Below are 23,460 nucleotides of genomic sequence, written 5' to 3'. Positions count from 1 at the left end.
ATTTAATTCAGACCCACCCTGAATGGGCAGGCGAACACCTGCATGGAAATTATCCAATCAGAGTCATCACCCACAGTTGGGTGGGGTGCATCTCCACAAAAACACTCAGATAATTACAATCTAATCAACACTGATAGGTCTCCCCACACAAGATTACATCAAAGATAATGGCGTTTGGGGGGACATAATACATTCAAACTGGCACACTCGGCCTCAAAAACTGTAAGCTGATAAATTCCCTTTCTTCAAGCAGAACCATCTAATGGTATTTGCTTTAAGCAGCCCAGGAAACTAAAACAAGGATAGGCCAAGAAACTAAGGAGTAGTTGGAGGGGTTCCCAGAAGCTGAGGGGCTTCTCGAGGATGAGACCCAAAAGATGGCATTGGATTTGGTAGTCATGATGCCTTCAGTGATCTTCGTGAAAACAGTGTCCATGGCACAGAAGTCACATTGCCATGAACCAAGGGACCAGAAGATGTGGCTGGAGAACAGTGGGCGGTGGTGACTTCTGTACAAAGCTTGTAAGGGAAAGATGGCAGCAACACAGAGACTCTCCCTGTTGAGGGAATCTGGCCAACTGCCCTGATTTTCCCTGCCCATATTTTCTTCTTTGGCAAGTGTGCTGGTTTGGATATATTATGTCCCCCCAAAATGCCATGTTCTTTGTTACACTCTTGTGTGGGCAGACATATTAGTGTTGATTAGGTTGGAATCCTATGATTGAGTGTTTCCATGGAGATGTGACCCACCCAACTATGGGTAATAACTTTGATTAGACTATTTCCATGGAGGTGTGGCTCCACCCATTCAGCATGGGCCTTGATTAGTTAACTGGAGCCCTATAAAAGCTCACAAACAGAAGGACCTCAGTGCTTCATCTTACGAAGACATTTTGAAGATGGCTGTGGGAAGCTGATGCTGACATTTTGGAGAACGCCATTCTGAAACGCAACCTGGGAGCAAGCAGACGCCAGCCACGTGCCTCCCCAGCTAACGGGTTTTCCAGATGCCAATGGCCTTTCTCCAGTGAAGATACCCGATTGTTGATGCCTTACCCTTGATACTTTATGGCTTTAAGACTGTAACTTTGTAACCAAATAAACCCCCTTTATAAATCCAATCCATTTCTGGTGTTTTGCCAAATGGCAGCATTAGCAAATCAGAACAGGGAGAAGAAGGAAATTGAAGAGGAACGACTCAGTGACCCATTCAAGCCATGACTTTGAGTTGACATCAGCATGCACTTGAGTGATTATGAGTGAGTACCCCTGGTCTCAAAGAATCGATATGCAGTGTGGGATGTTGAGAAATAGAACAGGGGCCAGTCAAGGTGGTTCAAATGGAGAATTTGACCAGTGTACTTACAAATAACCTTTTAGATGGACTACCAAGTCTGGCTCTGTGTGTCCTTGGCACATGGAGATGGGTTAGGGTTAGGGTTAGGGTTAGGGATTGCCCTCAGAGGCCATAGAAAAGAACTGGGGCCTCAGGAAGGAAGCGGCAGACACATGGAAACTCTGGGTCATGAGACCCAGGGGTTGAATAAGGGCCTGATCACATCCCACCGTCCCACTCCCCAAACAGCTGCTTGTGGAAAGGGAAGTTCTATACCCACCCTCATGCAGTCCACGCCTAGAGCTGCTGTCCCACAAAGTCACTTGGGGAATGACTTGAGATGTGAGAAATAGTTTCAGGGCTTCAGTGCTCTGAAACGTACCCCCCGACCCGGCAAGCCCAGCCTGATGCTTGAAATCCCATGAAGACCGAGCCCTGGATTTGGTTGGAGGGGGTTAGGGAATGCGTGGCGGCCCCTGTCCCCACCCAGGAATGAAGCACGTAATGTGCTAACACCACTAGGAATGTTAAAGGGATATGGGTTGTGATGGTAAATTTGCCCGCTGCCACCAACAGGAAACGTGGCACAGGTGTTTCCTAGCTCATCTCCTGCTGGTTAATTTATGAGGCTCCACGGGGGCTGCTCTCAGCCTCTGGATTCTCCATGTTTACCGGAAACTTCCACTTTGGGTCTTATCCATATAAGTGATCCTCTGTAATGAAGATGTATGTTCCGGGCAGGGATTTAGGCTGGGCAAGACCGTGGCACCTGGCATGGAATTAGCACTAAAAAAATGTTTAACAGGTGGTTGCTGCTCCCGGGGGAGAATGGACGAGAAGTACAAAAGGGACGGGATCATAAGCTGTGGAGGTTTTCTTGAAAGGAGAGTCCTTCCGTAGGTATGACAGTGTGTAGGCCTGCACAAAGTTGCATGTACATTGAGGGGTGGTGAACATTTGAGGACGACTCTGATCGGTTTTATCTGCCTTTAAATTTAATTAAAAAATTAGTCCCATTGCATGTGTTTGTTTTTACATTTTAAAAGCAGTATATGTTTAGCCAAAAGAAGAAAATAAAAAAACACCAATAGTCTTGTCATCCAGAGATCAATTCAGCTCGCATCTTAGCGTATGTCCTTCCGGATCTCCAACACACAAATAGAGATATAGATTCATGTACAGGTTTTGTATTTTTTCACTTAACTTTATACAGCAAACACCTTTCCCTGTCTGCAAATATTCACCCACTACATAAATCCAAGTGTTGTAACTGGAGCATACCGTATCTAACATCTTTCTGCTATCATAAACAGCTCTTCGATGAGCATTCTTGCAGCTATGTTTTGTTCACATCCTAAGTTATTTCCTTCGGATGCATTCCCAGAAGTGGTAAGCCTTTGGACGACCTTCCATAGAGCTCCAAATGGCACAAGGAAGATTTGCTCATTTACTCTCCCACAAGAGTTTGTAAAAATGCCCCTGATAATTGAAAAAAAAAAGAAGCCTTTGCCAATTGACAGACGTAAGGTGTTTAACTCATCATAACTTACTTGTCTGCAATTCTGCAGACAAATGGAAGTGGAACCCAGCTATTTTCCTTGACTGCTCGGGTCAGTGCCCAGCCCAGAAGGCCCTCTGCCATCTGACCCATTAGGTAATTGCCTCCGGGGATTTCCGAGTCCTTTCTCTGACTTCAGCATGGCAGGTGTCCTGAGCCAGGGCTTGGCTCCCACAGGCCCTTGGCCTTGGCACCACTTTTCTGGGAGCCGCCAGGGGGCGCTGTGGAGCTGCTGGTCAGAGTGTCCTAGTTTCTCCATAATGGACTCTTGAAGAACACGATCATTCCTTTGTGGTGTGTTATCTGTCGAATGCACATTGCCATTAGTAGTGTGGATTTGCTTTGTTTCCTATTTCCTCCCCCATAATTTATATAGTGACTGCAAAACACAACTTGAGCTATCCTAGCTCCTCTGCAGCCGGGGCCAGGACACATGGGTGGTTCTGATCCCAGGTCTGCAAGTGGTCCGTGTGACCCCAAGGGGGAGGGAAGGGGGCTGTTTCACCCCCAAGCTGAGTGCCCTCATCTGAAAAATGCCAGGGCGGACAGGATCACTGGTGTGTTTCTTCTCTTCTATCACAAAAATAACAAAAGAGTTGAGAAGAGGGTCCTGGATGAGACGGGGCTGGGAAAGTTACTTAACCTCCCTGACCCTTAGTCTCTTCATCTGTACAATGGACATACGAATAGCAGCACCTTACAGCTGTGGGGGTTAAATGAAATAACACGTGGAAGTAGGTTGGTAGAGTACTTGGCAAATGCTAACTAATCAATAGGTGTTATCTTTAAAGAAATCTGTTTACTCTTTGATGCAGACTTTTCCACAGACTTATTTGTTTACCTGAAATGCCATTAGTATCAAACAGGACATGAATTGCAGAAATGCTGTATTCTCTTGCAGGGTTCAGCTGAACAACCAAGGCTACAAGAGAGCTAGGATGTATCGGGTTATTTTTATAATCACTCTATAAACTATAGGGGCAAATATAAAAATAACTGGGAGCAGATGGGATCTGAGGTAAGTTGAGTCTTACTTGGCTGATTGACCACCCATTGGCAGTGGGCTTGTCCATTCCCTCTACCCACCTTCCCAAAGCCCGGTTCTCACTGCTCTCACCCGGTCCAGCTCAGTTAGGGTATCTAGGGACAGCCCCAGGAGCTTGGCCACTAATTGCCTTTGGATGCAACATTTCCTTGATTTGGTTGGGGAGCAGCATCACTTAAACAGGGGAGCATGTGCACCTCTAATTCAGTTGATCCTAAAAATGGCCTGCAGTGTTCATCAAGCACCTCTCACAAAGAAGGTGCTGGGCCAAGGACGACTGGGATCCAAAGGATAAATAAGACTCGGTTCCTGTCTCTAGCAGCTCAGGGGGCACACAGGAGAATACAGTACAAGCCTAGCTGTGAGTAAGGAGAGCATGAGGGCAGCAGGGTCCAAGGCTGAACTGGAGACGGTTAGGCCAGTGCATGGTCAAGGGTAGTAGGGAGGGGAAAAAAAAATCCCATCGCAGCCAGGGGACTGCACCTAGTGACTGGTTGGACAGCGAAGGGTGAGCAGGAGGGTGAAGCAGGGAAAGATGACTGAGGTTTTCACCTGCGGCTGCGTGGAGGATGGTAGTTGGGGTGAGAAGCAGTTTGGAAAGAAAAAAGTGGCGTATCTCGGGACCCCTTGAACTTTGGGGTTTGCGTGGGGAACGTCTTTCTCCGATTTCCAGGTTCCCCCTCACGCATAATTTGCTGTAAGTCCCTAAATGGCCATGAACAAGTGATTCTACAGCATTCCTCAAATGCCAGTTATTTAAAGAATCTCCACCACTTACTCACCTATACTGTTGACTCGATACTTTTCTTTGAATTGACTTACTTTTCCCTCCCTTTTTAAAAACGTATCTTCTTTGTAAGCAATAGTATCCAAGAAGCCGACGTTTTCGTGTACTACTTATTTTCAATGACTGTTAAAATAGGCGCTGTTACTTAGCAGAATTGCAGTGGGAATTCTGGATGAACTTTCCTGAGGCTCGATGCATTTGGATGTTGTGATAATGGGTAGAAAGTCTCTGCCACATAGTAGGCGTGCAAAAATGCTAATTTCTTAGCCCATCCACTCTCCCATCGCCATTTCCTATGCCCGTCACTTTGACATGAACGCAGAGTCATTTTGCTGGCCGCTGAAAGGAGCAACCCGTGTGGGTAACACAGGTTAGCATGGGGTGCAGAGGCCTGAACTGTGGGGGACTTTCTGAGGAGTGAGGGCCTGGGTGGGGGTGTCCGCGATGGCCCTCGATCTCAGAGCCCTTTCTCACCTGGTGGGGCCCGAGAAGGCTCCGGAACTGCCCACCTGCCGAGAAGGCTCGGGAACTGCCCACCTGCCGAGAAGGCTCGGGAACTGCCCACCTGCAGGGTGACCTCTTCAGACGTCCCCCACTTCCCGGTGCCCAGGAGATGTTGACTTTGGCTGGCCGCTAGGAGAGGCGGTGGAGAGGGGTTCTGGAGAGAGGCTGGAAGGCAGCTCCGAGCTGCCTGGCTCTTTTGTGCTGTGGATTTTACTGGCTCAAGATAAGCGCGTTTCCTCTTCTCCGCTGATGATTCGCTGAGCCTGCTTCCTTTCTCCTCAATACCGGGGATGCTTTCCAGCTTCTCCTCCCACAGGGGAAAATCCACAAACATCACAGTTCCCAGGCCTGCTTTTGGTCAATGGGTGTTCTGCAAATTATGACCAAGTTTGCCATCCAGTCACTTTCTTTCTGGCTCCTTCACCTCTGCCTGAGAAACTTCGTTCCTCAGTGTGGTGGCCCGGGGAGAAGTGTGCCTGGGGTCTGCCTCTGCCCAGAAAGAATATCTGTATCTACCTCCAGGCTTAAACCAGGGAGAATAAATAGACACCACCTCCCAGATCAGTTCTGAACAGTTGTTAGTAGCTGCCTGGTATACCGTGTTGAGAAGGATTCTGAGGTCTTGTCCAACATTAGTAGGACACAGTGCCATGAGCTAGTAGCAATGTCTGCTGTGGGCACAAAAGGTGGGTGGGGAATGTAGTAACACCTGTGCCTCACATTTGCTATCCCAAGATCAGAAGGAAGCATCTAGAAAGCAAAAATCATGACCTGGTTCCCCTTGAAGTCATGCCATAACTGTCTTCCAGGGCCAACTCAAACACCAGCTAGTTCAGTGAACTTGAGTAAGTCTAGGAGCTCCCAGCCTGCTCAGTTTCCCCTTTTTAAAATGAGGATGATCGTATCTGCTTTATCTACATCCAGGGGTCATTGAGATCAAACGAGGTCCTATAAAATGCTTTCGAAAGTAAAATGATACAGTGTCTCTTACCTCATGACCCAGCTTGGATGCCACCTCCAACATGAAGCCCTCCAGTCTTTCCACAGCAACTCCTGCTCACAGTGACCCCTCTTTCTTCTTCAAGCCTGTCACTTGCTCACTTACATTCTAGTTACTTATGAACTTTTAAACCACAGCCCCACCATGATGTGTCTCGTTTGGAAATAGCCCCCTTCTACATAAGAGGTTCTCACCAGATATTTATGGAGTGATCTGTATAGAGCTGTTGCTGCATCTTGATCAGTTGGTGGATGGATCTTTGTGAATGGGAAACCACCTGCTACTTTAAACAGCAGTTTTTATGGTTTAGATATTTCTGGGGACAGGTGTAGTCTGGAAGAGATGGGGGGGGCGAGACAGAAGCAGGGGTGGTGTCGTGGAGAGAGGGTTTGGGACCCCTTACTCTGTCCCCCACCCTGTCCTTTGACATGGACAGTTTCTCAGTCTGGGGCCGAGTAGTCTGCTACTCCCTTCTACCTGGATGGCTACCCCAAGTTCCCCCTGGGCCAGAGTCTGAACTGCGGGAAGGAGATCAGAGGCAGAAGGCAGGGCCGCTGGAGTGGCCCAGCCACGAAATAGGGAGTCTAGATTTGAAAACATGTCTGGAATCCACAGACCTTGGTGACACACCGGAGGTGGGAAAGCAGCTAAAGACATTTAAGGAGATTCTGAGGTTCCCGGTTGGGTCAACTGAAGGCACAGGTTTAGGGGTTGAACATAATAATTTAGGGGGTTACTTTTAATAGCTCTGCTTATTGTTGCTAAGATACAATACACGGTCATTTAAACATTCCGAACTAATAAGAAAAAAATGCCAAGAAGCAAGTAAATTGCCTGACATGCCAAAACCCAGTGACAACATTCCAACCACTGTCCATCCGGATTCTGTAACTGGCTCTCCTCGCCGAACAGTTTGTCCTCGACATTTCTTCAGGTCAATAAATGTGGATCAGCGAGGAGAACCTGAAACCACAGGGCCAAGGCAAGGGGGGAGAGGGCTCCAGGGCAGTGACGAGTTTCCCAGGCAGCTGCCAGATACGACTGACTGCAGCGTAAGAGGTGCCCACAGGATGTGGCGATGGAAAGACCACCTGCCTTGATTTTTTTCCAAAGCTGTCAGTGGCCTTGTAGAAACAGATACCGTGGAGTGAGTGGAGCAGAAGCCACAGTGTCGAGTGTTGAATAGATGGGAAGGCGGTGAGAATGTGGAAGCAGCCTGTGGAGACACCTGGGAAGGGAAGGAGGGAGAACAAGCCAGTGTGGATCCCCACCAGCTTCCCGCTCACCCAGCCACGAGCTTCCGGGGCTTTCCTTCACCCACGGCTGCCTCGGCTCCATCGCCTCTCTCCCCACCCCGACAGGTTGGAAGCCCCCTTCCTCTTTGCCACACCCAGCTTTTGTCTGTCCTTTAATTCACTACCGGAACAGACATTTCCCAGCCTCACACAGAAATTTAAGTTGAAGCTGCAAGGAGCTGCTATTGCCCCCACTTTCCGTTTGGCAAAGCTCAAAACATTGAGTAACCTGGTGTGGGCAAGCATCTGGGGGAAATAAGCCCTGTTGTGCATTGCTGGTAGCAGTGTGGACAGTGAGAAATTCAGTAACAACTTCTCAAAACCTATACGTATCCTACAACTGTATTCATAGACAAGCAAAATGACGAGTGTTCGAGGATGCTCATTGCAGCCAAGGGCTGGGAGCCACCTCCACGTCCGTAAATGAAGGCTCATCTGTACAGTGGGTCACGTGCAGCCGCTGAACAGGATGGCACGATGTGAAACCATGTCTAATACGCTGGCAGGTGAACGGGGTAAGGGGCAGATTGGCGGGGGTGGTGTTTGGAATATGCACAGGCCAGAGGACAGAGCTGAAAGCCGTACGTGGGCAGAAGCCCTTTGCTCTTTCACTGAATCTGAGTCTACAGATCAGAGGCCAGGAGGTGACCTCTGCTTTCAGTCCAACCCCCAGGTGGCCCCGTTCTCTCTGGGCTGAGTTCCCCTGCTCCTGCTGAAAGGAGCAAGCTGCTGCCAAGGAGAAGACCCGGCCAAAGATTCAGCACTGGAGCGTGCGTGCCAGCCTCCAGCCGTCCGTGAAGGAGACCCCTTCGGCTCCTGCCCACAGGCGGTGGACTGCTGGAGCCAACTGGCCCTGTGCCCACAGCTAGTGTGTCTTCCCAGTTCTGTCCTCGGTGACTCACCCTGGTTATGTGAAGTCATTGGCAGGGGTAGAATTTACACCAGGGACATTGGCAGAAACCACAACTCAGGCCCTTCCCCACCCCCACCCCCAGGGGGCCAATTATTAAACATTTAACAGCACACCCTGAGCAGCGTACTTTCTGCTTGGGAGCCTTCCGTGCTCACTGAGCAAAAATAACTTCAAATTTAATGACTAAACCCATATTTCCTAAGAGATCGCCACTTGCCCAGCATGAGTGTTTGGGATAATAAACTGTCAATTTACCGGTGAGAGGTTGGTGGAGGTGAAGCAGCTCTCCCAGGCGTGCCACTTGGTGGATTGAACCAGGACTTCCAAGTCTGTATTTTGAGCATCTTCGTGCACTGAACGCAGTTCATCCAACAATGAAGAAAACGCTCCCGGGAACTGCTGCAGTTTGGACAGACAGATGCATTGGATTTTTGTTGTTTTTTTCTTAAACACAGTGTGTTACCATCTGGTCCAGTTCCCTGCCTTCTGGCTGATGAAGTAGAATATCCCCATTGTAAAGGTGGCATGATCGAGTCCAGAGAGGTTAGTAGGAGATTAGACCCTGAGTCTTTTTGTTTCCCCTACTCTATTCTTCCACCACTAAAAATTGGCCTCACCATGGAGCCCATTTTTAAAAAACAAACCTTTGGTCACTTCTGGTCAGCAAAATTGCTGGGTTCTATGAAATGAGAGAGAGAGAAGACAGTTTGGGGTTAGCCAGGAAAGAAAAGGAATTGTTGGGGAAAGAGGGGGGGGGGGAATAAATGTTTATAGGGAAATTAAAACCTAACCAACCCACTTTTATTTTTCAGTTTACTGTTCAGTCAGGAAATACGTGTGGTGCACCGGAGAGCTCCAAAAATATTTGTTGACTAACTGCTGTGACAGGTGCTAATGAGAAAAAAGTCACTTTATTGGTTTAAAACATGAATGTGGTTCTAAATAACTTTGCCCACATAAAATTATGCCTGGCACACCGAATTTGAAAGTAGCTTATTTTAGGAGTTGGGAATTCACTGATTGGATTTATTTGTAAGGACCCACCTGTCAACAAAACCTCAAGATGGAAACCAACCTTCCACACTCGAGTAAAAACAAGGAAGGTGTTGTGTTGGAGATTTACTGTCATCCACAAAGCTAAAAGCAAATGCTGATACTACTCATTTTTAGAAAAGAAAATAAGGGATAAAAGTGCAAATCCTATTTTTTATGCTTTTGCTCCTGGAATCTTGTCTAATCCATCTTGTTTAGAAACCACTTCTAATACTTTTATCTTGCTCAGTGTTGTTAACTGTTTTGCACGGGGAACTAGAGAAGGGTTGTCTGGGAAGGTGAACTTGGGGCTGGGTTTTGAAGAAGGGGTTAGAGTGTCCTCAGGAATAAAGGAAACTCCAGGCCAGGGGGCCAGCTGGTAGTAGGCCCATTCAGAGTTCAGTAGGAACTTTTGTTCTGCTGGTGTTGGGTGGGGAGGTAGTGAGGGTTGAAGCCAGAAGACTTGGTTTGCACTGGGTTGCTGGTGAGTTGGGGGCTTTAATCCCTTGGCCCCAGCCACCAACGAGGGGAGGATTTCAAGCAGGGAAGTGATCTGCTTGACTGGTTTTCAGAAGGCCACCTCTTGTAGGAGGCTGGGAAGCCCGGCCTGTGAGAAGTGATTACGTCCCCAACGGTGGCCGACTGGTGACGGTAAATTGATGGTTTCTTCACAGTTTTCATTTGTAATACAATCATTCACGATAAAAATAGTCTTTGCAAGGAAGAGGAGAAGGTTCTGGAACAATGTCATTGTCACTGTTGGGGTGGAAACCCTGCCTCTGAGGGTTTTGGGTTTTCCTCAACCTTAGGCCTTGGAGATCTGTTTCCTTGTTGCTGGAGCAAACACCATGCAATGCATTGGATTAATTAAGCAATGGGAATTTATTGGCTTATGGTTTTGACGCTAGGAGAAGTCTCAATCAAGGCATCATCGAGGTGATGCTTTCTTCCCAAATACTGGCGTTCTGGGGCTGGCTGCCGGTGATCCTTGGCCCTGGGCTGCTCTGTCCCACGGCAATGCATATGGCGGCTTCTCCTGGCCTCTCCCTTCTGTTCTGGGCTCCATGGACCTTCAGCTTCTGGTTGCTCCCTCTGGGGCTTTTTTCTCTCGCTGTGACTTTCCTGTAAGGCCTTCATTACAGGATGGAGACTCATCCTTGGCCACACCTTATCTGAAGGAACCTCCCCAGCAGGTCCTATTGACAAGGGTAACACCCACAGGAATGGATTAAGTTTAAGAACATGTGTTTCTGGGGTACCCAGCTCCAAACCACTAATACACCTTGTTTTCCTGGGCTGCTGTCTCCTGGGGGGCAGGGCTGGGTTGCAGAGAAGCGGGAAGTTCTGGTCACCTAAACAGGGAAGCCCTGGCATCTGCTGCCAAAGCATAAAAACCAGTGAGACTGCAAAGCTAGAAAAAAGCATTCCTGCGCCAACACGTCCCTCCCTCCAAGAACTGTAGAAGGAGAGGCAGAAGGGGTTCTTTGGGGTTCTCCCTGGGAAGCCTTTGGAGAGGACTTGTTCCTTCTTGCTTCTGACTGCTTTGCACCCCTTTTGGGGCCATCATTCTGAGTGTGCAACATGAGGCTCTATTTCCTCTCCATCTCTGACCCTGCTTAAAGGCTTTTTTGTGAGAATGCTTGAATGGGGAGCGTGTGGGCATTACCAAGAACCGAGCTGGTGGGTGAGTGACTGTCGGGTCCTGTCCGCACCGGAGCCAGGGCAGAGCGGGGCGGGCATGGCCGGGGAGGGGCTCGCCCCGTCTTCTGGGAGTCGGAGGGTTAATCCCCGTAGCTCATTGGCAGGCCTGCCCCGGACAGGGCATGCTGGGATTTCCTCCCAGCTGTTTTACATCATGAAGATCTGTATGTTGGGGAAATTCCAGGCACAGCTGCAGTTAATCTGCTGTACAGACTCCAAGCAGGGATCCTGGAAGACGGGCCCTCTGCCTCCCGCGGGAAAAGGGGCTCTGCCGTCTGCCGAGGGCAGCCTTCCGAGGGACCCTTTCCCAGGCCCGAGTCGGGCAGAGACGGCCCACCTGGCCAGTGAGTGCTCCAAGCGGGACCCTGGCGAGGGGCCCAGGAAGCGGAAAGGAAAGCAGAACATAAGAGAAAGGGGACGGGATGCCCTAGGAAGTCTGATCGAGCCAAAATAACCTGGTAAACCCCCCACAGTAAAAGAAAACCTTTGTTCACTGTTACGAATGTAGAAGTAAAAAATCTTACAGTGCTAATGACTGGCATTCCACAGTATTATACAAGAATAAGCAAAACACCAGCGAGGGTCAGAAAATCCGTTGCTATAATGCATCTCATGAAAAAGTCAAGTAAGAGAAACCATGTGACTGTTCTGCCGAGAGAATTCAACAACTGTTCCAATGAAAACAGTTTAAAAATAGGAATAGAATCATCCTTCCTTAACAAGGTAAAGAGACATGGTCTAAACCACAGTTTCACCCTAGTTAACAGAACCACAGGGCAGCACACCCCTCAGTGTGCTCTGTGGACCCCGGGCCCCCCCAAAAAGGTGTCCCAGATCCCCTAAAATTGAGAGACACTACATGTCTGTCTGCTCCCAGAGAATCACAGCCCAAAGCAGCATATGAAGGGCTGTGACAGGTTCAGCAGAAAAGGAACCTGTCTTGGTTTATTTGCCTGTAAATCAAAGATGAGAACATCTGCCATTTGGGTTTGGTTACTTTTGTTTCTTTTTGTGAGGATCAGAAGAGAGAGCTTACCCCATGGACGGCTTGCAGAGTAGCTTGGCCAGCCATTGCAGTGCTGCCCCAGAGACGCGGAGTTTTCTATTCTGATGGGCAGCCCCAGGAGGGCTGGTGGCTGGACCGTCTGTGACACATCTTCACGAGATGCTGTAGCCTGGTCAGGAGCTGGGCTAGGCCTTGTGTGGCAACTTGGTTGGAGCCTAGAGTGGGCTTGGAGAGAGCAGCTGATTCAAGTCACCCACGTACCATTACCGTGCTCAACCATCTCAGGTATCCTCACTCGGGTTGACACGCGATGCCTGATCCCCGAGGACGTGCTCCCACAGGACAACACCAGCTTTTTTCCCATGGAACATTGGGCAAGGCCTGACCTAGAAATTCACCACTGTCCAGCCACCCCCAAACTTCAGGGCTGAGGTGGAAGAGGGTTACAGGTGGTGTCACTGGCTCCTGCTGCCTCAGTGTCCAGGTCTGGGAAGCTCAGCCGTACTTTGTGAATTCTCTTTTGCTCAGAATTGCAATCTGAAGGCATCCCGTGGCTCAGCTGCAGGAGGCTCTCAACCTTACGGGTCCCCCACCACCATCACTTGGTTTGAAATCTGTAAAAAAGGGGGCAGAAAAGTAGAAAAGGGAAAGAGGCAGTACCCCTTTTCCCACCTCCCAGAATGAGTCCCTTTCTGCACACATGCACAGGCCAGGAGAGGCTGGAGCAGGGGGGCTCGGGTGGAGGACCACACTCTTCCCCGCTGCTCCCTTCCCACTCTGTCTGACGTATCTTTAAGGGGCCGGACTTCAGTGGTGAACAGAGCTAAAGATCTCACCCGACTGCCAAGCTTCCGGGTCTCAGAATCAGGGAATGAGAAGGGATCCTGAGGGGATATGTGATCTTCCCATCAGAAGCCCGAGGAATCCTATTAGGTCCGTAGAACCCCAAGCACTTGGTAAGCAACAAAAATTGTAGCTGTTATTATTAATGGCCCTTGCTGAGAATGTACATGTGTGTGTTTATAGGTGCGTTTGTACCTTAAGATCCCCAGCATCAAGGCAGACAAACCCTCCTGGAGCTCCGTGTTTGTGTTGGGTTCCAGCTCCTCAGCCACTGGACCAGTGGTTCTCAACTCGGGGTGATTTTGCTCCCCTCCCCCAACTTCAAGAGCCATTTGGCAAAGTCTGGAGACATTTTTGGTTGTTACCACTGGACAAAAGAGGGGCCACACTGCTGGCATCTCGTGGGTAAAGGCCGGGATGCTGCAGTTGAACTTTAAAAAACAAATGGAAATGTGCTGTTTGTTGTTGCTTCTAGAAAAATGAAGTATGATGTGTAGCACTCAAGTGTAAGCTTTGACTACCCCAGGTATCCCTACAGGAAAGCATCCATATGTGTGTTTTCATTCAGGTTTGGGGTGGCTTGTCCTGTGCGATTTAGAAAAGGAGAGCGAACACCCATCAAAGCAAAGCAAAGTGGGGAGTGCGGGCTGAGTGTTCAAGATGGTAGTATTGTGGAAAACCTTAGATTGAGTCATGTTCCCCAGAAAAAATATGTTCCTAATCTTAATCCCATTCCCATGGGTGTGGATTCATTGTAGATAGGACCTTTTGAAGATGATCTTAGTTAAGGGGTGGTCATGTGAATCAGAATGGGTCTTAATCCTATTGCTAAAGGACTTATAAAAAGAAAGCCATGGGGAGAAACTGGAAATCAGCAGAAACCCAGAAGAGAGAGGAGAGGACTTCACCATGTGATAGGAAAGCCAAGGAACCCAAGGCTTGCCATCCAGCCAGGACACTACCACCAGTGGGAATAACCACGCTTCCAGCCTCTGAAACCATGAGCCAATAAATTCCTGTTGTTTAAACCAAAACCTGTTGTGTGGTATTTGTCATAGCAGCCTGGAAACTAAGACACATGGTATAGTGACAACTGTGGGATTTGAAATGAAGAGACCCAGGCTCCAGCTCCAGCTCTCATGCACAAAGTTGGACAAGTCAGCCCATAGTTGCCTCCATTTAGTCATCTGGAAATTTGAGATAGGAGCCCTACTTTGGAGGACTGTTGCAAAGATGAAACTGGGTTCTGTGGGTGAAAATGCTTTGAAAACTGCAAATGTAATGCAAATACTCTTACTCATTGAGGATATGAGTTTTGACTACTACCAATGTCAGTCCAGTGCTTTTAACTTGCCCAAAGCATGTAAGTTAGTTCATCTAGGAAGTCTGTGCTCTGGGTGGGGAAAGAGATGGGTAGGGGTGGAAAGGGGGGATAAAATAGGGTCAGCACAGGACAGGGGTGGAGGTGAGACTCGATACAGGGGGAGGGGGAATAGAGGGTGCCAGATATCCCAGAATGAAAAGACTTATTCATAGCCCCCCACCCCCTTCATTCCTGCCTCACACAGCCTCCTTAACCCACCCCTCTTGCTTTCTGTACCACTTGGCACTTGGGGAATATGCCCTTGGATTGTCATTCCTGTGTGGACTCCATTTTGAAAGCCTAGGCTGTGCCCCCTCTGCCAAGGCTTGTGGTTGATGAAGGGGCTGTGGGGCCTTCTGGGATCCTGTGCATCCTACTTCCCTATCCCTGTGCACACCATGGTATTTTCCTGCAACTGAACCACCAGAGCAAGGATTGATTCACAGACTTTATTCTGTCTCTCTGTGAAAGTCTTCCTGGAGCTGCCACTTCCTACAAGAGCTTTAATTCTTAAAAGTAGCCTCAGGAATTCTGCAAGACTTAGACTTTATACCAAAAACTCAACAACAACAAAAAGATAATTTGGACCTTAACAAAATTTAAAACTTTCATGCATCAAAGGACGTTATCAAGAAAGTTAAAAGACAACCTACAAAATGGGAGAATATATTTGGAAACCATATATTTGATAAGAGTTTAATATCTAAAATATAGAAAGAACTGCTACAACTAAACAAAAGGACAGAAAAAATCGATTTTAAAATGGACAGAGGACATGAATAGCTATTTCTTCAGGAAGATATATAGATATCCAATAAGCACATGAAAATTTGCTCAACATCATTAGCCACTAGGGAAATGCAAATAAAAACCTCAACACACCACTTCACACCCACTAGAATGGCTATTATTATAAGAACAGAAAAAACAAATGTTGGCAAGGATGTAGAGAAATAGGAACACTTGTGAATTGTTGGTGGGAATATAAAATGGTGCAGCCACTGTGATAAACAGTTTTGGCAGTTCCTCAGAAAGTTAAACATAGAACTACCGTATGACTGGCAATCCACTTCTGGGTATAGACCCTCAAAATTTGAAAGCCAGAACCCAGACCTATTTTGTATACCTGTTTTCATTGCAGCATAATTCACAATAGCCAAAAGGTGGAAGCAACTCAAGTGTCAACAGATGAATGGAGCAACAAAATGTAGTACATACATACAATGGAATATTATTCAGTCATCAAAAGGAATAAAGTTCCAATACATGCTACAGGATAAAAGAAGTTTGAAGACATCATGTTGCATGAAATAAGCCAGATACTGAAGGACAAATATTGCAGGATCTCACTTATATGAAATAACTAGAATATCAAATTTATAGGGAAAGAAAGTAGATTAAAGGGTACCAGAGTTAAGAAGGGGTGGGAAAAGGGGAGTTATTGCTTAATTAGTAGAGTTTCTGTTTGGGGTGATGGAAAACTTTTGGTAATGGATGATGGTGATGGTAACACAACATTGTGAATGTAATTAACACAACTGAATTGTATACTTGAAAGTGCTTAAAATGAGAAACTTTATGTTGTATATATATTACCACAATAAACTTAAAAAAAACAACAACCATAGAAGTATAAACTACACTGCACGAAGAGTGAACCCTAATGTAAACTATGGATTTTAGTTAAGAATATAATTATATTGGTTCATCAGTTGTAACAAATGAAACACACTAGGACAAAATGTTAATAGAGAAAACTGAGTGTGTGGGGAGGTGTAATATGGGATGTATACTTTATTTATAATTTTTCTATAAACCTACAACTGCTCCAAAAATTAAAGTCTATTTAAAAAAAAAAAGGAATTCTGCAGGCAGCTACGTAGCTGGTCTGCTACCCAGCAGCACTGTGTCAGTGCTGCCCCTAAGACAACATGTGCTTTTGCTCCTGGCAAAGACTGATGATTTGTTTTTGAAAATAATGGCTGTCATTTATCAAGTGTTTCCCACGTGGGAAATCCCTACTTCTTCTCACAACCTGTAAAGTTAGTGGTCATAGCCTTGCCTTACTGATGAAGAAACTAAGGCGCAGGGTGAAGTCACGTGTCCAGGGTCACATGGGCAGAGTGAGACTCCGAACCCCTGAATGCTGGACCCCACAGTCCAGACCGGCTCTTGCCAGTGCCCCCCATTCCCTGCCTCTCCACTCCCTCCCAGGCTCTTGCCAAATACTGCTGGTGGGACTGAGGTGAAGCTTTGATTTGAAGAAAGAGTGTGCGTGTGTTTGGGTTGGTGATTTACTCTTTGGGGTGGCTTGGGGTTTTTTGCAAGGACACATGGGAGAGGGTGGGGTCCTAGATCATCTTTGCAAGACTGAGAAACACTACAACGAAATAAGCTCAGCATCCTAGAGTGTGGTTAGATGTTGCCCGTGACCCTGTGCGTGTCAGGCAGATGGTTTTTATGCAATCATTCATTTATCAGATGCTTCTGGAGAGCCTGTTTCTTAGAGCTGTGCTTGAGGCTCTAAGAGGTGGAAATGAATTGGGTGGGAGAGCCACCTGGGAGCCTTTGTTCCATGACCCCGTGCTTGCCCCTTGTGTGGGTAGGGATAATTTGAGTCCTGCAGCTAGGTTCTTTGACTGCTTCGCTCAATTGTGTTGGAATGCATCAGTTCTCCTCCCCATTTGAAGATTGGCTTGGTTGTCCTTTGGCCCCCCCAAAATGGTGGAGGGGGATGGTGGTGTTCGCAGTGGTTCTAAATGCATGCTCTGCCCTGTTGTAATCATGTGGAAGTTGATACCAGGACAGAGATCGTGGAGTTAAAATGGCGGGCCCTTTTGAATGACCAGTAGCCCCACTGCAGTGCGCCTCTTTCCCCTTCTTCGGGCACGCGTGTGACCTCCTCTCACCAGCTGCTTTGTGTGTTCTCTCCCTGTGTAGTACCTGCAGATGAAATGGCCCCTCCTTGACGTCCCGTCCAGTGCCACAGTGAAGGACACGAGGTCGCCGTCCCCAGCTCACTTGGTAAGTCCGTTTCACCTTAAAGCTCTGAACTCGCCTCGTCCCACGTCACTGTCTCCCTCCAGCTTCCCCAAAGCTCATGGGGCCTGAGAATGTTCTCTCCCACGGTGAGCAGGTAAGAAGGCTCGACACTTATCTGTATACTTCCCAGCTCCTTAACCTCAACACACACATATCCAGTGTCCACACCTTCAATATCTGTTGATTGTTGTCACCTCCCATCTTCTCCTCCTTCCTTCTCCAAATCCAGGAGAGACACTGAATTCTGACCCAAATCTTCCCTGCTGCCCAATGAATCCCGCCCAGTTGAGATGGGCAAGGGTTTTCTCCTCTCGTGTTGGAGCTCTTTTAGCATTGCCTCCTTCCGTGCCTCATAGCTGTGAGGCAACAGTGGAAGAGCCTCTTCTGTACAAGATGATGTGGCAAAAAAATTAATTCAAATCGCATGCAAGCAAAAAGCTCCCAGGGCAGCTGAGACTGTGCAACCAAGCCCCATGGTAACACCGCGCCCCAAGGGAAGGTCTGGATGGTGGGGGCACTGACAGGCAGGAGCAGGGTGTCTCCTTGCCTCCTTGGAACGTGCAGAGGGCTGACATCAAAAGCGGATGTCCCTAGAACGTGACTTTCTGGGTTTTTCTTAAGAGGTTTGGGGCAACCGTTGCTTTGAGAGCCTCCCACAAGCTAACGGGGTCTCTTCCACTGTACAGCAAGTCCCAGACCATGCGGGGTGCAGCTGGCAACAACCTGAATCTGACCTGGGCTATCTGGTTCACAAAGAGACCTGGGCTTGGTTCTTGCCACCAGTGCTAGATATTGGCCGAGCCCTGGGTAGTCTACAAAGGGACGTCACGTGTGGTTCTCACGGACAGGGATCGTTGTTTCACCCAGTTCCCTAGGAGGGGCTGCAGGACTCGGCAGCACCCGCTGTCCTGTCCAGGCTGCCCCTGAGAGGTGCGCACATCTGGAAGTAGGTTCTGTGGCTGGTTGACAGGTCAAGAGCAGCTGTCCCCAGCCAGTGTGGTGACTCTGGCCTTCCAACTCCCCTTCTAGAAGGCCCAGCACAAGGTCCAGGTGCCCTCTAGTGGTGTACGTCCATCAGAAGTGGGTGGGGATGGTGCCATCCCACATCCAGCCAGTAGGAGGCGGGCTTGTCCACTCTCCCAGCACAGCCATCTGGTTCCCTGCTTCCACTCTCTGCCTGCCTCCCGCCGATCCCAGAGAGCCACCTCGGTCCTACCTTCTCTCTACATCAGCTGTTTCTGCTTATCATCTGGAATCTCCATCTCCTTGAAACTAACACACGTAGGATGAGTTTCCCACCCTTCCATCTGTGAATGATTAAAATGAAAAACCTGTTCTCCTGGGGGTATTATCCTTTTTCCCTTCTAATGGTTACTACCTGACTGCTCACACAAGGGCAGTATCTACCACCTCCCATTGCCGCATCATTTATTCTCCCAGCCTGTTGCAGCCTGCCTCAGCTGTCCAACTGCCATCCAGAAACGAAGGCTAATCATCTTGTCTACCTTTTCTCAACACAGGTGACATCTAACAGTATTTACTACCTTCTGCTTCCTGGAACTCTCTGTTAATTACCTCCTTGATACTGTGGTAACATATTTCTCCACAGTTCTTTGTCTTCTCTGAGCTTCCATTTTCTTTCTAGACTCGTTTCCCCAAATAAGGCTGCCAGTCATCATTACTAATATTTGTGTAAGTAACATAAACATATATGAAATCCCTAAACCCTCCACTGGGTTCTATAGTCATAGCTCCAAATGCCAAACAAGCACCCAACCATTGCAAATGTGTGCTTAGGAAACGATAATTCAGCCTCGTGGTGGAGCAGGGGCTCCTTATTTTGTCTGAGAGCAGAGAAGCATGAACTGCCGATGATTACATGGTAGATAGCAAGATGGGTAATTTTGTAGTAAACTGTGTATTGTCGTACTCTATATTCTAATATAGAAAACCAGAAACAGGCATCAAAAGCTTAAGGAACATTTATGGGCAAAAAACTTAAAATTAACTTAAAATTCTAAAAAGCAGGAGAAGAACATTTTCAATTTTAGAGTCAGAACATCTTATTCCAATTTCTGAGACACACATGCATTCCAGGAGCAAAACCTAAGATAGCTGGGGAGGAGGATATATGTGTTGTTGGCTATGTACTGCAGTGTGTTTGAATCCCAGCTCCACCTCTTTAGATTTGTGCAGCTTCAGGCAAATTACCTCTTCTGTCTTTGCCTCAATTTACTTGTCTGTAAAAATTAGAATTAGGAAAGGACTGGCCCCATAGAGTTGTGAATAAAATGGAGCCAGGGTGTGTAATAAGCTTAGAATAGTGGCTAACACAGAGCAAACCCTTGAAAAATGTTAGTTTACCATCACCACCACTACCACCATTACCACCACCATCACCATCACCATCACCACCACCATCACCACTGTTACCATTACCACCAGCACCACCAGCACCGCCATCACCACCACCACCGCCATCACCACCACCACCGCTGCCATCATTACCACCCCCACCACCATCACCACTGTTACCATCACCACCACCAACACCATCACCACTCTTACCATTACCACCAGCATCACCATCACTGCCATCACCACCACCACCACCATCACCACTGTTACCATTACCACCAGCATCACCATCACCGCCATCACCACCACCACCACCACCGCCATCACCATCACCATCACCACCACCGCTGCCACCGTTTCCATCACTACCGCTACCATCACCATCACCACCATCACCATCAATCATCGACACCACCACCAGCACCACCACCACCGTCACCACCACCACCACCACTACCACCACCATCACCACCCCTTCCAACCCCTCCCTACCCCCAGCTACAATCTCTTCTCCTGTTCAGGACTTTCTTTTTATTATTAAGAAGAAAATTGCTTCTTTGAAACCATAGAAGTTACACATGCACTGTGTCAAACTTGGAAAATGCTTAAAAGCATGGGAAAAAAAACCTGCTTCCACATCCTACAAACATTTTGTTAGACAGAATTTCAGTCTCTTCTCTGTGTGTGTGCATGCATCTGTAACTTGCTTTCTATAGGGTGACCAAAGTCCTTGTCCAGGAAGATGCTTAATAAATGCCATTTGGAATCCCAGGCAGGTATAACCAAAGGCCCAGGAGAGGATTCATTAAGCCAGGTCACTTGGAAATGGTTGCAGTTCTCCAAAAAATTTATTTTGCTTTAATCCTGTCTTTTGGAGGGTGGTCAAGTTTTCACTTTTTTTTTTTTTTAAATATTAATTTCAAGCATTAGGCTACACATCCAGAATCCAAAGATGGAGAGAGTGCAGAATATAAGGATTAGGGGTGGATTAAGGCCTAGAGAACAAATCTATGCAAAGGCACAAACTTCTACCAGCTTTGAAATGCTGCCCTCTTTCTGTTCCTAATTGCCTTTTATTTAAACGTTTTTAAATTGATGGATGTAGATGGTTTCCAGTTTTTGTGCTGAATTGAACTTCCTTGTACATGTATCTCTGTGTGAATGTACACTTTTTTTTATTAAGGTATAATTTACAGCAGGAAAATTCACCCAAGTGTATAATTCTGAGTTTTGACAAACACACTGTCACGTTTTCACCACAATCAAGATACAGAACAGTTCATCTCCCCACAAAATTCCTGTGTCCTTTTTTAGTCCACCCCTCCCTACACCCCGAAGCCCTGACACAACCACTGATCTGTTTTCTGTCCCTATGGTTCTGCCTTTTCTAGAATGTCATATGAATGAAATCATGCAGTTTGTAACCTTTTGAGTCTGGCTTGTTTCACTTAGCAAAATGTCTTTGAAAGCCATCCATGTATTACCCGTCTCGATAGCTTGTTGCTTTTTATTGCCAAGTGTAATATTCCGTTATATGGATGTGCTACAGTTTGTTTATTCACTCACCACTTGAAGCCTGTTTGGGTTGTTTCCAGTTTTGGACAATTATTAAAAGCTGCTATAAATATTCACATAAGGGTTTTGGGGTGAACATAAGTTTTCATTTCTCTTGGGTAAATACCTCAGAGTGGGATTATTTTATAAGCAGCTGCCAAACTGTTTTCCAAAGTGGTTGAAGATTTTACATTCCCACCAGGCAGGAGTATATAAAAGTTCCAGTTGCTTCATATCCCTGCCAACATTTGGTATTGTCAGTCTCTTTTAATTTTACTTTACATATCTGTACAGTATTTTAAAAAAAAAAAGGACTGGAAAAATTTAAACAGTGGCTACCTCTGGGAAGTGGGAACGTAGGATGGTAGGGTGATTTAAGGTGATTTAAATGCTCTGTGATGTTTATTTGAGAAAAAAATAAAATAAAATTATGAAATTAATCCTACTTGGCAAGTTCTTTATACTTTTCTATATTTCTCGAAAAATATTTTATATACTAATTTGTTTCAGCAAAATTTAATATACCAGAAATGGACCAGTTTTTAACAGTGGAGATTTATTAGCTTAAAAGTTTATAGTTCCGAGACCATGAAAATGTACAAATCAAGGCATTAACAGGACAATACCTTCTTCCTGAAGAAAGGCTGTTTTCTATCAGGTTTCATTGCTTTCGGCTTCTGGTTGCTCCATCTGTGGTTTTCCTTCTGAGCTTCTGTGTTTCTCTTTTTTAGTTTCTATCTCTCTTAGCTTCTAAATGAATCCTTCTCTCTCAGCTTCTCTTAAAGGACTCCAGTAAAACGATTTAACAACCACCTGGGTTACACCTCAACTGAAATAATCTCAGCAAAAAGTCCCACCCCCAGTGGGTCCACACCCACAGGAATGGATTAGCTTTAAGAACATGATCTTTTCTGGGGTACATACAGCTTCAAACCATCACAACTACCTTATGTGTTGAGTCAGCTATTTCTTTGATAATGCTGCATAACAATATTCAGGGACTTAGAACAAAAAACATTTCTTATCTTCCCCCATACATCAGTTCAGCTGGAGAGGCTTGCTTTCGAGTTGAGGATTAGGTTCAGTTCACCTTCACATGCCCCACCACCACCACCAGTTTTAGGACCAGTGGCTGCTCAGTTGTGACGGTTAGGTTAATGTGTCAGCTTGGCCAGGTGATGGTGTCCAGGTTTCTGGTCACGCAAGTACTTGCCTAACCATTACTGCAAGGACATTTGTGGTTGCTTGGTAAACCAGAAGGCTGGTTTATTAAATATCAGTCAGTTGGCTGCAGCTGTGACTGATTATGTCAACGAAGGGCGCGTCTTCCACAATGAGAGAATGCGATCGGCTGGATTTAATCCAATCAGTTGAAGACTTTTAAGTGAGACAGATAGAGGACCTTCAGTTCTTCGGCTGACCAGCGAAGTGTTTCCTGAGGAGTTCGTCGAACACGTTCATCAAAGTTGGCAGTTCACTGCCTGAGGGGTTCATTGAACATCTTCATTGGAGTTGCCAGTTTGCTGCCTGCCCTGCAGAATTTGGACTCTTGCATACTCACAGTTGCGTGAGATGCTTCTGTAAGTCTTATATTTATAGATATGTTGATTCTCTTTCCCAAGAGAACCCTAAGTAATACATCATTGTATGCCCTTCTGATGGTATAGGGCAGAGGCATTTAAAACTTCCGTTCACTTCATGTCTACTAATATTCCATTGGCCAAAGCAAGTCCTAAGGACAAACCTAATACCAGTAGGACAAGGGAGGAAGAGACGAATGACAAATAAAGAATAAAACTTATCACACGTGGCTGCATCCTGACCTGCTGATCTTCGTTAGTGTTCCGGTTTGCTAATGCTGCTGTTATACAAAATCCCAGAAACGGATTGACTTTTATAAAGGGGGTTTATTTGGTTACAGAGTTATAGTCCTAAGGCCATAAAAGTGTCCAACCAAAGGCATCAACAATAGGATACCTTCGCTGAAGGATGGCCAATGACATCTGGAAAACTTCTGTTAGCTCGGAAGGCACGTGTCTGGCGTCCAGTTACTCCAGGGTTCTGCTTTCAAAATGGCTTTCTCCCAGGATGTTTCTCTCTAGGCATCTGGGGGTGTTCTCTTA

At 46.8% G+C, this 23,460-nt stretch overlaps 1 protein-coding gene across 1 annotated transcript in view; it reads left to right on the top strand.

Annotated features, from left to right (window-relative positions):
- Positions 1-23,460, top strand: part of TCF7L1 (transcription factor 7 like 1) — a 185,499-nt gene that overhangs the window by 145,860 nt on the left and 16,179 nt on the right. Inside the window, exon 4 of the mRNA XM_037806554.1 lies at positions 17,324-17,407. Within this exon, the coding sequence (XP_037662482.1) occupies positions 17,324-17,407 (84 nt within the window). The remainder of the gene's footprint in view (positions 1-17,323; positions 17,408-23,460) is intronic.

This window comes from Choloepus didactylus, chromosome 17 (genome assembly GCF_015220235.1).
Source record: "Choloepus didactylus isolate mChoDid1 chromosome 17, mChoDid1.pri, whole genome shotgun sequence".
In the NCBI taxonomy this organism is placed as follows: Eukaryota; Metazoa; Chordata; class Mammalia; order Pilosa; family Megalonychidae; genus Choloepus; species Choloepus didactylus.
Note: the sequence above shows the minus strand (reverse complement) of the source record. Positions and strands in the feature narration are given on the sequence as shown.